The sequence below is a fragment of the Otolemur garnettii genome, unplaced genomic scaffold, assembly GCF_000181295.1.
Source record: "Otolemur garnettii isolate 467f Iridium unplaced genomic scaffold, OtoGar3 scaffold00001, whole genome shotgun sequence".
Classification (NCBI taxonomy): Eukaryota; Metazoa; Chordata; class Mammalia; order Primates; family Galagidae; genus Otolemur; species Otolemur garnettii.
Genome location: NW_003852396.1, coordinates 52,799,201 through 52,817,911, shown reverse-complemented (window position 1 = coordinate 52,817,911; position 18,711 = coordinate 52,799,201). Strand labels below are relative to the sequence as shown.

At 34.7% G+C, this 18,711-nt stretch overlaps 1 protein-coding gene across 1 annotated transcript in view; it reads right to left on the bottom strand.

Moving 5' to 3' along the window:
• LUZP2 (leucine zipper protein 2) overlaps nt 1–18,711 on the bottom strand; it is a 453,962-nt gene that overhangs the window by 25,477 nt on the left and 409,774 nt on the right. The window contains exon 8 of the mRNA XM_012801823.2: nt 2,635–2,727. Within this exon, the coding sequence (XP_012657277.1) occupies nt 2,635–2,727 (93 nt within the window). The remainder of the gene's footprint in view (nt 1–2,634; nt 2,728–18,711) is intronic.

Below are 18,711 nucleotides of genomic sequence, written 5' to 3'. Positions count from 1 at the left end.
GGCCAAAAAAACCAAAAAAAAAAAAAAAAAAAAAAAAAAAAAAAAGAAAAGAAAAGAAAGGTAAAACAATGTGTTATAAAATTGTTTTAATCTTAATTGATCTAAAAGACCACAGGTGTTTATAACTTACTGTTAAGTCAAATGAATGACAACAATGTCATAAGAAATGGGAGGGAGAAATTGGAAATACTGCATTACAAGGTACTTGTACAATCTGTGAAGTGTAATTTAAAAGTGAATGTGGATTGCTCTAAAGGTATATTCCAAACTTAAAGGCAATCCCTAAAAAAATTTACAAAAGTACATTTGATATAGTAAAAGATAAGAGAAGATGAAATTATAAAGTCCATAGTTAAACTACAGAAGACATTAAAAGATGAGATTTTTTTCTGTTTATTTGTTTTTTAGGGTCAGGGTCTTGCTTTATTGCCCAACCATGAGGACAATGGCATGATCATAGCTCACTGCAACTTCAGAGTCCTGTGCTCAAGTGAACCTCCTGCCTCAGCCTTCCAAGCAGCTGAGACTATAGGTACACACCACCATACTCAATTAATTTTCTATTGTTTTGTAGAGACAGGGTAAGAAATTACTTTTAAAAAACAATACATATAAAGATTTTGAAATAATTACAGAAATCATAGATGTTAGTAAAGAAATATCAATATTTCTCAATAAAAACAACTCAGAATATTCTGGGTGAGGTAGACAAGTTAAAGAAAAATAGCCCTCTATGTTATTTATTTGAATGTTTGAAACTTCCAGACGAATTGCTATTAATTTTTAAAATCTCACCAGATAATTTTCTAATGCTCTTTTACATGGAAAATCCATTTTTAGTAAAATTAACTTGTAGATTATAATTGCCTGGAGAAATTAAAAAGTAAATACAATCATGTCCAAGATGCTGACTTGGTCCTGGGCATCAGTATTTTTTAAGAGCTCTTCTGTTGAAAGTGTTCTGAAGATAGGGCTAAGAATCACTGTTCTAGCATTTAAAAATTGATACTCACACAAGTTGCACTCATTTCTACTCCTCACATCCAGTTTATTTCATTCATTATATTACTTTCTTGGTCTGTAACTGTAAACATATCTGCAGGCTTTCAATACTGAACATCCTCTGGGCAGCTTCCAAAAACCAAAGTCTAGAGGACAGAGGTGAGGTTAGAGAGAGAGCATTCATGTTTGTGCCAGTGAAGGCAGACTTTTGAAGACACGGAGATCCAGATTGAGAGCAGACCAAGGTAGTAGCTGCTTATGAGATTTATGACAGGAGAGGAGTCACCGCAGACAAAGCAAAACAACCACAGTAGAAGGAGAGTAAAACAAACAACATAAAACAAGTTGTGATTTTGAGCAGCCCCCACGCCTTCTGAAAAGGGTAGACCAGAAAGTTGCTTTGGGGAACATTAGCAAGCTACACATAATTTTTCAAGCTTACTTTGATGGGAACATGCACTGTGTAGTTTTAGAAAAAAGTATCAAGCAACAAAAACAGTGTCCTTAAAATTAACACCATGGTCTTGTCACTCCATTAGATACAAACATTGGAAACCCTTATCTCTCAATTTCAGATCAAACTCCTTATCTGGGGAATGCAATGCCCCTCATTCTCTAGTTCCAAATTATATTTGTAGTTATATATTCTGCCACTTTCTACACTCAATATATTCTAACCACCCCACTGTGATTTTTTTTGCCTGTATGAATTTGTGAATAATGTCAAAGACCTATCCATTCTTCAAACTACAGCAAAAATAATTTCTTGCTACCTGAAGCCTCTTGACACCTTTCTCCCTTGGAAAGAAATTGCAGAGCACTTTATTTCCACTTCTTATTAATATCATGTTCTCAACTGTGTGGTTTTGATACATATTTAAATATACAAAGATTTAAGGCAAAAATATTGAGAAATTAATTTTTTATCCACTTTGGCAGGCAGCAAAGGAAAAATAAATGACTTGATAAACTTATTTTTCTATTCTCTCTCTCTCTCTTTTTTTTTTTAGCTGAAGCTTGACTTCTTTCATTTGAAATAAATAGGTTCAGCAGACACTTTCCATTTTGAATAAAGTGGAACTTTGAATCTTGTCAACAGAACTGTTATCCTTTTGCTGGCTTTCAAAACTAAACATGACGGTCCCATAAGCTTAATTCTGCCGAAGTTCAATAAATAAAATTTCATTGTATGTGTTATGACTGAAAAACCACGAGAAACAAAATCCATATTTCCTTTTATCACTAAAAGATTAAGAATCTTCTTTATGTCTCTATAATGTTTGGTTTATTTGCTTTAGGCAGAGAGTAAATACTTTAGAATCAGTAGAACTTCACACTCTGTTGTGGAGGTTATTTATTTTTTTTTTTGTAACATATTAACAGCTTTTTGTAATGTGATTGTGGGGATGTACACATTTCTGGGACTGATCACCTGCTTACCTGAATAAGAACTTATATTTCTGAATGGAACACTAACCTGATTCACACCCAAAGAAATTTGCTTTCTCACATTTAAAAGTGCAATATTTAGATAGTAGACAGTTTCACAGTGACATGAACTTGAATTGCTACAATACATCTGTCCTTGTTTTTGTGTCTATGGCTATTACAAACATTTTAAGTTAGTCTTACGTCTTGAGAATCACACACAGTGGCACTGGGATTTCCGTCCTTTGTTGACTCAACTTGAGAATTCTCACTGTTTCCCGGAGGGCTTTGCTGAGGCTTGAGAGAGATGGAGAGAAAGAAAGAAAGAAAGAGATCATTACAAACAAGAGAAAAAGATTCAATAAAGAAATTCATATGGTTATACTAAGGCATGCTACAATAGCAAAACTGTGCTCAAAGAAAAATAATAGAATGGAAATTTGCATATAACAGAGGTGTTAAGAGTTGTATCTTGAAAATACTTAACATTTAAATCAAATAAAATTATTTCGACTCAATTCTTCATTAATGACATCCAATGGGATCACTTATCAACTGAAAACAATAATTTATTCTATAATAAGGATTTCGTTTTATTTCAAGGATCCTAGTTCAATAAAAAGTACAAATGCTTTTCTTTTCTTTTTTTTTGGGGGGGGAAGGCTGGGTTTGATCCCACCACCTCCGGCATATGGGTCTGGTGCCCTACCCTTTTGAGCCACAAGTGCCACCCTACAAATGCTTTTTTTTCTCTTTACCTCTGGTATACCTGAGAAAACAGGAGCACACTTCATTTGCTCAGTATGAAAAAATGTTTTATAACCCTTCATAATTTATCCCAATGCTTCACAAACTAATCAAACTCCGCTTTTCACCTATGCAAACACTAAGTATTATTATTTAATTCTTCATTTTTGGAACCCTAAATTAAAAAATAATAAAAGAAAAGAAAGCAGTTTTCTGGATCTACTCAGACAATGATTATGTTATGACTAACGCATGTAAATATCACTGCAGGCATGTCTAATATCCATTCGACTAGGTGCCTGTTTCTTGAGCAGAACTAATTTAAATATTGGTGTTAACAATCATGCATGTGCATACTGGTGAGGGTAGACAAAAGTCAACTAGTGAAAACTAATTTGCCTGAGTCTGAAACTTTGATCACATTGGATGGTGCAGGAAGAAGAAACGATGTTTCTAACCACTGGAGGCACAGGAAGAATGAGCCTGAGACATGATCAGGTCACACTGCTCCAATCTCTCCCAGGGTTTCCACCTGTAGTACTTTCTACAAAGCACTCTCCTCGTTTTCCAAAGACAATTGTGTGGTTTATCAAAGGATCATTTTCACAAAAAAATAATATATTCATAAAAATAAGAACCAAGGATAACAAACAGAAGTGATTATTAAAGGTAAAAAAGAATATTAGTAATACAATTTAAAATTGAAAAACCAAAAATAAAGCAACTAAGTTTATTAAAGTAAACATAAAATTTCTATATAAAATTACCCAAAAGATGGATAATGGGAATAACAGATTTCATATATGTATACACATATACACACACACACATAAAAACATAAAGTAAATAGATTTCTCTGTGTTTTACTTTAAAATAGTTAGCTTCACTGTTTGAATTCCAGAAGTCTCTTTTCCTTTCTCATACTCTCTTTTTCTTTCATCTTCTCTTTGTTTCAGACTCTTACCTCTGACTTACCCTCTGTATCTCTAGGAATGAAAACAATAATTAATAATTCTAAAATGTATATTGAACCACAAAAGAGCTAGAATAACCAAAGCCATCCTGAGCAAAAGAATAGAACTGTAGGAATTACATTCCTGATTTCAAATTAGGCTGCAGAGCAGAATGAACCAAAAGGCATAGTATTGGGATAATAATGGACAAAAAGATGGACTTAATAGAGAATCAAGAAATAAATCCACACTTCCACAGTGATCTCATTTTTGACAAAGATTCCAAAACCATTCTTTGGGAAAAGGACAGTGGTAAACTGGATGTGCGTACGCAAAAGAGTGAAACTAGAACTCCAGCTCTTACCATGTGCAAAAATTAAATCAAAATGGATTGGAGACTTAGATCTAAGACCTGAAGCTATGAAACTACTAAAAGAAAACATTGGAGAACTACATCAGGACATTGTTCTGTGCAAGGACTTAGTGAGTAGTACCGCCAAAGCACAGGCAAACACAGTGAACATTCAACAAATGGAATGACATTAAGTTAAACCTTTCTGCACAGTAAAAGAAGCAAATCCACAAAGTGGAAATGGAAGAAGAGGAGAAAATATTTGCAAACTCCCCACCTGACAAAAGCTTCATAACTAGAATGTGTAAGGAGCTACAATACCTCAGTAGGAAATAATCAAATAATCTGATTATGAAATGGGCAATGGAGCTTAATAAACTTTCTCAAAAATACAAAAAACATACAAATACCCAAGAGCTATATGAAATAATGCTGAATATCATTAGTCATCGCCAATTAAAACTAAATTAGATATCACGTCACTTCAGTTAAAAAGTTTTTTATCCAAATATAGGCAATAACAAAAGCTGATGAGAATGTGGAGAATGAAGAACCCTCAATATTGTTGATGGGAATGTAAGTTAATGAAAATATGGTGAACAGTACCAAGATCCCGCAAGAAACTAAAAATAGAACTACCATATGACCACGCAAGCCAGTGTAGGTATATATACAACAGAAAGGAAATCTGCACTCCCCATATTTACTGCAGCACTATTCACAATAGGGAGGATTTCAAATCAACCTAAAACTCCATGAATGGATGAATGGATAAATTAAATGTGGTATACATACACAGTGGAATATTCTTTGTCCATAAAAATAGATAGGCGTACTTTTAGTTCTTTGAGGTTATCTCTATATGGCCATAATTATAACTTTGACTCAAGCTGTACAAAATCAACTCATATAACCAAAAAATGTGTATCCATGTAATTCTGAAAAAATAAATAAGTAGAAAAAAATTGTGTCATTTTAGCCACAGGGATGGAATTGGAGAACCCTATATTAAATGAAATAGGCCAGACACAGAAAGACAAATATTTCAGGTTCTCACTCATATACAGGAGGGAGAAATGAAAATAATTAATTTCATGGAGATAGAGAGTAGAAGGGTGATTACCAGAGGCTGGGAAAGGTAGCGGTAAGAAGGGAATGAAGGGACCATGGGGACTGGGTATGAAAATATAGTTAGTTAGATATAGTGAACAATACTTGACAGCATAACAAAGTAACTGTAATCAACAATGAGTTCCTTTAAAGTTTGTATACTTTAAAATAACTAGAAGAACAGATGTGGAATATCTCTAACATGAAAATAAAGGCTTGAGGTCATGGATATATCAATTACTCTAATTTTAATTATAAATTGTATGTCTGGATCAAAACATCAGATGTACCTGTTAAATATATACCAATATTATATACACCTAATAATGAAAAATTCTAAAAACTTAAAAAGATAAACAGAAAAACAAAATCTCTTCCTTTTAATCACATTAAATTTCCCTATTAAGCTTTGGAGCTAGCCTTTCAGTCCACCCAATGAATAGTCCAGTGATCTGTGGTAGATACCTTTGGTTTGTACAAAGATAAGAAAAGAGCTGGTTTTGGCTTCACACAATCTATCACCCATTCAATATCTCTTTATTAGTAGAAAGGACATTATGCATAAAGGAACATAAGCAGGGTTATATATATTTTGAAAGGATGGAGGTCAATTCCATTTGGAACAATAAGAAAAGGTATGGTGGAAAGGGTAATCTTGAAATGAATGGCTAGGTCAGAAATGAGGGTGGATTTCCAGATGAGGGAAACATTTCAAGCAAAGACACAGGGAACAAGAGTCCGTTTTTGGTGTGTTGGTTTGCAGGGTAAGAATAATCATGAGGAAGTATGCTACAAAGTACAGAGGGTTTCCAAACTTGAGCCACGAAGATTACACTTAATTTAGTGGCCAAACAGGAGCCCCTTCGCTATTTTAAAACAGATGTAACATGGGGAGAATTCTCCTGTCCACATGATGTGGCAGCAGTGTACAGGCAAGCAGGAAACAAGAAGATGAGGGTGGGAAAACTAATATAGAAGGGATTCAAAGGGTCACTCAGATGGTGGCAAAGAATAGAGATCAATCCCGGTGATTGAATAGAAGTTGTACAGTACTGGTATGAGAGCAAATGTTAGAATCCATAAAAACTTGAAGAATTCTGAGAAATAGAGAAACCTAAAGAAAAGCCAGGTTTATAGCATACATGGCGATTTTTAGAAATTTTAAAGCATTTGGGACTCCTAAATTAATAGACACTATTGGATAGCAGTGTTATAAAAATTGTCATTCTTAACAAGAGTCAACCTAGCTATTTATTACAGCTAAAATCTACACAACATCTACCATCTGTCTCTCTACAACCTCTTTCACATGATTTGAGGAAACAGGTTAAAAAGAACAAGGGGAATAAATAACAATAATCTGGAAGGAAAGTTTTCCCGGCAGTCAGGGCATACTGCAGAGAGGCAACAACATGAAGAACGGATTAATCACAACGACAGGAGAGGGATGATGTGAGCGTATTTTGTTTCTATTGAACTATGAGAGAGCTCAATAAATAACCCCAGCATTTCCTTATAAATTTCTTTAATATGCATTAAAGAAAAATAAATTTTAAATAACCTTGGCCAGGTGCGGTGGCTCACGCCTATAATCCTAGCACTCTGGGAGGCTGAGGTAGGGGGATAGCTCGAGCTCAAGGGTTCAAGACCAGCCGGAGCAAAAAGTGAGACTCTGTCTGTACTAAAAATAAAACAACTGAGGCAAGAGAACTCTTGACCCCAAGAGTTGGAGGTGGCTGTGAGATATGATGCCAGGGCAATGCCTCAGGGTGACTGCTTGAGATTGTCTCAAAAATATTAATAATCATAATTACATAATAAAAAATAAAACTCATCCATTATTCCACTGATAACTATTTTTATTTCTCAACATTGTCTCCCAGTTTCAGTTTTTGTTGATATTCACGTGCTTGAATACCTTATACAGTAACAATTGTAGTGTCTGTGCTATGTTATTTTGTTTTTACACATATAAAATAAAATTATGTTATAGATTTGTTATATGTCTACCTTACAGGTATAAAATATTTATAGAGTAGATTTGGAAAAAATATATGTTATTGTTGAAGATTTTGGTGAGCCAGGGATGGTGGCTAATGACTGTAATCCTGGCACTTTGAGAAGCTGACATAGGAGGATCTCCTTAGGCCAGTAGTTCAAGACTAGCCTGAGCATGAGAAGTCCATTTCTGCAAAACAAATAAACAAACAAACAAAAAACAAAGATTCATTTGGCTTTCACATTGGTGCAATTAGATAATATTGTGGTGATTTTCAACTCTTTTGGCACCAGCCTGGATGATAACTCATACCATACGAGTCATTGATTGCAACGTCTGGCTCTCCTATCAACCGCTCCCTCCTGAAGGGATGATATCATACTTTATTCACAGTTGCATCCTTTAAAGCTAGTGCATATCTTGCACACAATAATTGTTTCTTTTCCTTTTTATTGTTCATTTATGGTATATATTTAGGTCAAAAACAAGATAAGAATTATGGTTAGTACTTAATCAAAGGGAAATCATATGTTTTGTGAGAAAATAATCTCGGAAATGAGGCAATTAAAATTACTTGCCATAATATGAGTCAACAGACATTTAATGTGCCCCCTGCTCTGTAAAAGCATTGTGTTTAGAATAGAATGAAAGTTAAAAACACAGAAAGCGATATCAAAGACCTCTTATTCACTCCTCAGGAATTGTTCCACATCCCTTCTGCTTTCCAAATAATCCTTGACTTCTTTCTGTAGGATTGCCTTTCTCCCAGGGTATGGTATAACCCAAGCATTGTTTTGTTGTGTCTAATTTCCTGCCCCATACAGAATGTAGGCACACGATCCAACTTCTATCTGTAGAAGCTCTGAAATTTCATTGACCATGCTATGGAGAAGCTACAAATGGTTAGATATGTTAATTCCTGTAGGATGCCATCTCCAAGTTGCTTCTGCATAAACTCATCTATGACTCATGGATCCCACCTTTTGCAGCATCATGTGCTTCTGCCTAACCCCATGCTTGTTTTTTCTGTTTTCCCCTTGATATTAGGAGCTCCTGATGTTCTGCCAATACATCTCCTTCATTTGATTTGGTGGAGGTTAGCATTTGCTGCGTGTAAACACATGGCTGGCCATTTGCTGATACAGGGAAACAAACCATCAACTGAAATGGACAACACACCATTAATTCTGGGATGCTGGTTTACATGGAAACTAACAGGAGGCAAGCGTAACCCACCTAAGGAAGCTCCTAATAGTCATAACAGGTTCACCAATGGTGGAAATTATATTTTAAGGTGGGTATTAAATAAATTTTTTTAAAACACCACTTAAGTATGTAGCAGGTTGGTCTGGTTTCCAAGTTTATTTAATTAAAATAAGATAAAATATATAAATATTATAAGTTTATTAAATTATTCTCAGATTTTTAAAAGATGAGCAAGGAGTATGTTCAGAATAAAAGGTTTTACTTATGATCGCTCCATCTATAGTTCATTTTGTAGGTCTTTGCTATATTAATGGGTGATACAAGAGGCTTCCATTCACTATTCATTGCACAAAGAGCAAGGGGGAAGAATGACAATGTTTTATATTTATATTATCAATGCTAAAATTATCTCAATTGTGCTTTTGGAAAAAATATACACACATTACTTTTAGAAATTATACATCATTTCACCAGTGCAAGCTCCAAAGAAGTTAAATTTCCTTTAATACAAAAAAACCCATAGCATTTAATTAAAGAACATCTTGCTTTTAAACCAAATCAATGTAATCCATCATAATGGCCCGTGCTGTCTGTGAGATGGTTCTTTGAGGAAGAAACCTTATTGAATCTGATGAATGAATACCAGGATGAGAACTGACTCTGGTGAAAGACAATATATTTTGAAGTCCAAAAGCTTTGTATTTTAATTCTAGATTACCATTTAAATAAAAAAGAACCTCCAACATTTATATGACTTTCAGGACCTCTGCTTCCTACTGCTTTGTGAAATGAGGTTAAAAATAGCTACATTTCAGTCTGTTTTGCTGTTGTTTTGTTATTCATTTGTTGGTTTGTTTTTGGGAAGGGATAAACAGAATATATGGTAGTATGTGGCATCTGTTAGGTTACTATTGCTTGATGATTGTTGTTTACTTGGATGAATATAGAGTCTCATCTGGGAAGCATGGGTCAAAAGAGACTGGCTACTGTACTCAGCTAAACAGTAGGCATTGCTGGGCCCTGGGAGATCTGTCAGTGCCCTTATGTTGGGGAGGCAGGAAAGTGATACATGAGCAGTAAAGGTACAGAAGGACTTGTGCAAATCAATGTGACACTGAGTAAGAAAACACACTGCAAGACAAGAGCAATGGTAAGTGTCATAGAATGTTAGCATAAGAGAGGCATAAGCTGAGAAAATACAAAAGCAAATAAGATAAATAGAAGGGATACTGAGTGAGAGAATGTGCTTTAACAATAACAAGATAAGGGTAATCACAAGTACCTGAAGAAACGTAACAGAAACAGTGTGGACACATGTGCATTAGAGTGTGTCCCCCACATCCCCATAGCTAGTGGGATTTGGACACCACGACACATCAGGGATAAACCATATGAGGTAAAAAGCTTTCCTGACCGCCCAGCAGGAAGAAGACAACATCTCCACTGGCCAAGAAAAGAATGGAGAAGAGACAATGTCAGAGGAGGAGAGTGCAGGCAGGAGAAATAGGGATGACACAGAGACCCCAGTGACACCATCCACTGGGACAGGTGTCCCCTCCTACCCCTTAGAGACCCAGCGAGACCCCAAGGCCAGATTCTGCTCAGAGGTGTGCCTGCTCTTAACCCCTGGAAGAGTGAACTCCTGCTTTAATGAACTTTGTTTCTTGCTTCCTCAAGCTGCATCTTTTTTTCATTGTTTGATGGCAAGAACCAAGGCCTTCAACAGCCGAGAAAACTCAGGTAGAAGATTGAGCATTCATTATCTAACATTAATAAAAGGATGCCATTAAGTTAAGCATCTTTAGTTGATGAAATTCTCCTCTGTATTAATCATCTCTGGCTGCCAAAGACCGGATGGCTTAAAATAACATGAATCTATTTTCTCACAGTTCTGGAGGCTAGAAATACCCAAACAATGTCCAACATGGTCCGTTTCTTGTGAAAGCTCTCTTCCTAACTTGACACGGCCAATTTGACATTATTCTCACAGTATAGGGAAAATAAAAATCTCTGGTCTCTTTTTATATCACATAAGGACCTTAGCCCTATTATATTAGGGCCCCTCCCTGACTTTATTTAAAATAGTCACTAGAGCTTCAACATACGAATTTTGGGAGGACACCATTCAGTCCATAGCACTCTAGACTATTCATCAATATGTGTCCTAAATGTCATCACAATTGTCCTTATAAGATAGAACCGGAGAGATAGTTACACGGGAAGAGAAGGCAATGTGCGAATAAGAGCAAGATAGAAATGACTGAGCCCTGGACTGCGCAGGCAACCATCAGAAAGCCAAAAGACACATAGAATGGATTTTCCACTAAAGCCCCCAGATTTCAGATTTATAGACTCCAGATGTGTAAGAGAAAATGTTCCTGTTGTTCTAAGCTATCAAATTTGTGGCAATCTGTTACAATAACAGGAAACTGAACAAGTACTCTTTACAATAATTTAGAATGGGGGCCAGGTGAGGTGGCTCACCCTATAATCCTAGCACCCTGGGAGCCTGAGGCTGGTGGATTGTCTGAGCTCACAGGCGTAGACCAGCCTGAGCAAGAGAAAGACCCCATCTCTTAAAATAGCTGAGCTTTGTGGCAGGCACTTGTAGTCCCAGCTACTTGTCAGGCTGAGGCAAGAGAATCACTTGAGCCCAAGAGTTTGAAGTTGCTGTGATCTGTGATGCCATGGCATTCTACCAACAGGTAAAAAAGTGAAACTCTATCTCAAAAAATATTAATAATAATTGAGAATGTATTAGAGGCTCATTTTCCTAGCTCTTGTATATATTTAATGATCACATGTAAGGCAAAATAATTTAATAGTCCCTTAATAAGATATCCAAGATCTATCTTATTTTTCTGATAAATAAAAGTGCCTAAAGTCTAAATCTTTCGAATAGTACTCAAACATTACAAAAGTTTGATTAAAGAAACTGTTTTGTAAACATATAAAACAATAACCACAAATGGGATATGTGTCAAATCAAGAATTCTGGAATAAATGATACATCTTCGTCTTCTTCCTTGGCCTGTTAAAGATAGCACATGCATATTTCACATGTGGGTTTTCATTAATTGGACTTTATTTTTCCTTGAGTTTGTGCATATTTTTAATATATAACATGACGAAACTAGAAGAGGTGACGTGTAAAGTTCTTTCCTTAGCAGTGGAAATATTCAGAAGAATTAACAGGAAGGGTAAATGTGGCACGCATGGGAGATGGCTTTGAGTCTGGTCTCACAATTGTCCTCATAGTAATAATGTGTGTGTGTTTGTGTGTGTGCTCATGTATACATATTGAATTCCGTACTTGTATCCAGAATATAGAAAGGATTCCTACAAATGAATAAGGTAAATGAGAAATTTAAATAAGAAAAGATAAAGACATAAATATGTTTATAAGAGAAAACAAATCAATTATTAAAGTAGGAAGAGATTAGCCCATTAGTAACTAAGGAAATGCCATTTCAGACCCAAGTGAACTACCATTTTATAACAGATGAAGTAAATTAAGGCTTAAAATAACAAGGCATGTGTGTATGTGGAACAAGTGTGACACGTCCTTGATGTTTAAACAAAATAAATTTCAAACACCTATTTTTTTTTTGAAAAATTGTCAGTCTTGGCCTTTGATCTTGCAGTTTCATGCTAATTATATATTCTAGGCTAGTTGCCTATGGCTGCCTCAGAGGTATGGAACAGAAGGTCATATTTAGACTTTTTATAATAGCCAAAGCTGAACTACCCTAACTGCCTGCCAATAGGGGAATAGATAAAGGAATAATAGAATTATCTCATACATCAAGTCAGTAGTGTAAATTAATAGAACTACCAGGACAAGGAACAAACATGGATATGTCAGAGAAATAAATAGCTAGTGAAAAAATTGTTCCAGAGACACATACACACAGACAAAGCTTGGAGCTGATAAATACAAAATTTAGGGTAGAAATTGGGCATGAATACTCAGCTAATGTCAGTAATGCTAATAATGCCCTAAATCGCGCCTTTATATTGGTTGGTAGATTCACATATCCTAGTTTTATTATCTATACAACTGAAATAATAACATAAAATATTAAAATGTCAGTTACAAAATATATTTGTTGACATGACAACTATTCATACTCTGTTAAAATACAATGGTTGATAACACAATACGCACAGTAATAACCTGCGGAAATGTATAACAGTGGGTATGTGCAAAATACAGTTTATGAAATAACACAGGTGAGGTATCCTTTTTCTCCTTAGAGGGATTATAAATTTTTTATGTTCTTTTAAAAATTTCTTTGCTCTATGCCACATATTTTTGCCTAAAATATCACAGTCTGTTTCTAAACTATGAGAAATTGTAAAAATGATAAAATAGTGCATGTAAGTGCAAGGTTAATTTTAGCCAAAAGAATTTTAAGTGATGGTAGAGAGGAGTGGAGACTAGAAACTAAACTTGGAAACAATTTGAAAGGATGTGCTTGGATTTTTACATGATGAAAAAAGAAGTTAGGGAAGAAGATTCAGATTTTGGATCATAGAACATAATAATAGAAATTACAAAAGAAATTTTCTTCAAACATCTCAAATTATTAAGATGGTGAAAGACGAGGTTTGTGCAAATTAAAAATAGTTCATAAATATTCCCTGAATATTCCTTTCCATATTCTAATAGTGGAAAAGTGTGTTGTGTTGTACCAAGTACTAACACTTTGGGGGGGGTTATTATTATTATTTTATTTCATTGCTTATTTTTTATTTCCTTCCTTTTTTTTTTTTTTTGTCAAGACAGAGTCCCACCCTGTGCCCCTGAGCAGAGTGCGGTGGCTTGGTAGTTCACTGCAACCTCCGTCCTGGCTTGTGGGCATCCCACTGCCTCAGCCTCCGGAGGCTGCTGGGATTACAGGTGCCCGGCTGGCTTTTTCCATTTTTTTCATGAGTCGGGGTCTCACTTTCGCTCAGGCGAGTCTTGAACTCCTGAGCTCCAGCGATTCTCCCTCCTCAGCCTCCCACAGTGCTGGGATTAAAGGCGTGAGCCACTGTGCCCAGCCTAACACTTATTTTTAATACCTCAACAGCTGTGGAAATAATAACTTACACAGAGTGTACTGGCAAACTTAGTCATTGGCTCACAATTCAGTGAAATTTTTATATACAGTAAAAAATAAGTACCATGAATACTAAGAAAATAACTTTATCAGAGTTTCTAAACTTAATTTCTACAAAACAAAGTTGTTAATAAATAATAAAATAAAAGGAATATAAATAACAGCACACATGACTTATAGAAGAGGAAATTATTCTAAATTAAATATGAGAATACAACATTAGTGCTTCCAAAGTATTTTGAAGAAGAATCTTACTGTATAAAACTGAATGACTAATGACCCCATTATTAATAAATGTTTATATTAATATTTCACAATGACATAAATCCTTGCTTACATCAGAAAGACTCATTTATTAATAATTTATTTTCTTATATTAATACTTTCTGAGGAATGATCAGTCAATATATTATTGATGTAAAGCAGCATTGCTGAACATTTTAAGATCCTACAGTAATTCAGGAACCTGATAACATACATGTTTATAAAATTTTGTGATCTATATTTATAAGAACTGTTTGCAAATGGAACTGCACATGCATATGTTGGATTAAATATGAAAGTGTGACTTTCATTTAGGATGGGGTGAAGACGTTCACTGGTTTAAAGCCTCAAAATAGTAAGTTTTAAAACTCTTAATTTGCTTTCTCTTCTTTTTATGGATGGTGGTACAATATGTTTGGTATGTCCTGAGCTCTTGGTATGTGCCAGAAAAACATAATTAATGATATATATTATATTCTAGCAACCTATCATACTATGCAGAGTTTAAGAAACTTGCCCAAACATAGCCAGGTGAGTAAGTGGTAGAGTGCATTCAAATGCCTTACTATTAGTCAATCCAAAAATTGGACGTTGGAACGAATAAATTAGAAAAAAAAAATCATTATTCAAGACAGTATGCTTAAGTTCTGCTAACACACATTCCTTATACTACAATTTCTAAATAGAGCATTTCTGAAATGGATTACATTCTACTGTGTTTTTATTATGTATGATTTTTGTATGTTATTCTCTAATATCTAATAAAAGCTATACGAGAAATAAAAATATAAAATACATGTACTTATCAGTACCACAGGCCTAATTCCTAGTGTTGACCGCCTCCGTATGTTGTATGTTGACAGTTTTTTAATAGTCCCTTGGGTGGTTGACTTTCAGAGGTCCTACTGTATTTTTGCCCTTACTATACTAAAGAATTTTTATCAACCACAAAGCATTTAGTTACACATTATACAGGTCTCCCTGAAGGTTTATAATATCACATAAAAACACCTTAAAGTAAAAAAGTTCTAAAGTTGGTTAATTTTATGGTTCAATACTGTCCTCAGGATCCTGGACCTTTTCATGATTCTCTGTGCCGTACTCAGACAACCCCCTCACAATTATACGTGCACATATATGATGGCTGCAGCAGTTCTCATCAATATAATATATAAATTACTCTTTTAGCTATACATTACCATATGCTTATGCATTTTATCTATTGTAAATAGCAGAGTTCAATCAATAGAATAATTTAAAGTTATTAAATTAGAACCCAAGAGAAATTATATATTGTTAAATCCCTAAAACATTACAGAGGTATAGAAAGCTCAAAAATTTAAGAATTGAAACTATTCCTAAGAGATAATTTTTGTACTATAGCAGCACAGAAGAAAATAAACAACATCTACAGTTGATGAATGTAGACTAGAAGCTTATCAGAATTTATTGCTTTATGCACCAACGCCAAGAAGATAACTCTATAATGATGACAACAGAAAGATGTGACTGGTGAAACATAAAAGCATGCATAATTCTGCAATAAAGAATGATTTTTCACATCAAGAAGAATGGAGCTTTGTTTTAAAATCTTCATTCTCAGCTTTAGAAAATAGGCTGGTTTTTCTGGAGGACAACACAGTCAAATAAAAAGAGGGAGATGAATTATCATACTTTGTTAGTGACCCACAAATGGACAAGACCTTTAGTGGCACCCTACAAGCTAGAATATGTGGCATTAGACATCTTTTTTTCCCCAAAATAAAATCCTTTGTTTGTTTTTCTGTACCCATCACAGTAATATTACCATGGAATCATTTCCAGTTTTATGCATTAAAATATTAGGCTTCAGCAAGCACAATATAGTCTCAAAAAAGTTTAGAACATTGATCATGTGCTTGCTGTACCTCACAGGTTATTTTTAAAAGGCACAAAACCTGTAAATTCCTTCAAAATATTATGAATATTAAAATAAAATTAAACCAAAACCAAATCCAGGGTGTGAGTATCTAAAGTCATTTTTAAGAAGATAAAGTTTATGACACTGCTTGAAAAGAGTGTGCCATTCTGTTTACATTTCTGCCTCTGATTGTGGCCCCAAGAAACCTTAGAAATCAGGCCTCGGTAATGGCAGATTCAAAGGTATGCCAGACAAATAGTTAAGCTGTCTCACTTACTGGATAATCATTCATTCAAAAAACAGTTATCTATCGCTTACTTTGTTGGTTTAAGATGATAGATGAAATACTCCTGAATTGAAGGGATGGATGAGGAAGGAAAGGGAATATAAAAATGAAGAAATACTGTTATCTGTTTTGTAGACTTCATTATTTTGATAGAGCATAAGATAGATGTTTAAATGTAACTTATACATTTGTTAAAATGAAAATTTTAAAAACCTGGAAATTTACAGGGCAGCATCTGCAGCTCAAAGGAGTAGGGCCCTGGCCCCATATGCTGGGGGTGATGGGTTCATACCCAGCTTGCAAAAAAAGAACTTGAAAATTTAGAAATTAGCAAATACTTAAATCAATTATAGCTTTTCTCAAATACAAGGCAATGATACGTGCATATACAAAAATTCAAATAAAAAGTACAATTAATTTAAATAAAATGCAATATAACACTCAGAAAATGTTAACCAACTGGGCCCCCTTTTAGAAACAACTTAATCTCTTATATTTAGCTAACAGGAAAAATAATAATGTTATATTATAATGTGGACATTATAACATTGTCCTTGAGAAAAAAAAATCTTTGTTTTTATAATAAGGGCAATTAATGAAATCTAACAAATAGTTGATATTAAAAATGCTTATTATTGTGTGATCTGCTATCTATGAGTCTATAAACATGAAAAGGTATTAATATTGTATACTTGTTCAAAGTAAGAGTTGATCTCAAAGGCATTAACAAACAGATAAATTTGAAAGAAATAAAAACAAACCAAACATAGTCATATTAAATGAATGTTCACACATTTCAAAATTGAATTAAATGGAAAATTGAAGCCTATGGAGAAATCAGAGTGGCCTGTTTTTGATGTAGTTTAAGTAAAAGTTTAATGAGATCAAAGACATACTCCTGCCTCAGCACCGGTGTTAATCACATTTGGGATTTCAGTGACCCATTACTGAGAATTCAGCAACATCAGCAGGGGACAAAGGAGTGAGAAATGATGTGCCTGGTAGATAAGAACATCTCCACGGGGCTAAAGAACCTCTAAGGGATGGCCAAATGCTTATAATGTCTAAGTGTGTGTGGTGAGTTTAAGTATGGCTGAACAACTGTGTGGGAAATTTGGGAAGAAAAGATTTGTATCAGGTAGATAGAAGTTAGTATTTCAGGTCAGAGTCTCATGAAGATGTCTGTAGTGAGTAGGAGGAGATTGTATTTTGTCTAAGGGAGAGGCCTGGGAAAGTGGCCATCAGTGTTTGCTAAGATGTCAGCAAAGCAGACTGAGATTCACGGAAGGACCCAAATCCCAATAATAAGAAGAAATAGAATTGCTAATCCCTGAAAATTAAGTGTCCAGTGAAACAGGGTAGTGACTCCTTCCCCTGTGTCTACACTCAGGTATTCCGGAAACTCCCTGTTGTGTACTATCCATTTTATTTTTATTTTATTTTTAGTCTAGGATAGATGGATTGATTGATTCAGGGTTTGATATAAAGGTCCTAATGATTAGGTTACATTTTTTTTTTTTTGCATTTGTTACGCAGAGCACAGGTTTAATTCTCTCACCCAGGAAGTGCGCCTTATGCCCTCACATTAAGCCCATTAGGTGAAAGCTCTTTAATGGCCCTCCCTATCTCCCCACTTAAATTCAGTTGTTCTCTCCTGCTGTGTGCAGTTCATCTACCAGTTTCAAATTAGGATTCAGAACGTTGGTAGCTTGCTTTTCTGATATCGGGAAGGTTTACTAAGGAGAATGTTCTTCAACTCCATTCAGGTGCCCATTCTGTATTTTAATTAAGATCTAGACAATTGTATGCAAGTTTATTAAAGAGTAAAGGTTTTTACGTTTTAAATTTAAACAAAATTAAGAACTAGTGTGTCTTAAGATTATTTAAATGTAATAGTTGTATCACCATCCATGCAAAGGCACACATAGTCTCACAAGTCTTGCTCTAAAATAGGAATTAGAATATTTTACATACCTATTGTGGACTAAATGGATGGAACTCCATGCTTACTTATCTATTGACTCTCACCTAGTTTTAAAGGGAATAATTAACAGGAGTAGAAAAATGGATTCTTTTGGATTATGGTAACTCTGTTCCCATTATGAGCACTGAAATTCATTGCATACATTTAACTAATGATGAACTATGGGAAGCACAAGAAAACGTTCTTCTGTCTTATAAAAATTCATGATTGTTGCTTTCCCTAAAATGAATATGTTTTCTTTTCATGGTAGAATGAGTTTGTGCATGTGAAGAGCCTTTAGGAGAGTTGCAGCTGCCCTGCACACATTATGATTTGCCTTCCAAGAAAGCCATCTCCTCTCTCAGATCTATTATCTATTAACTTACGACTTTCTGC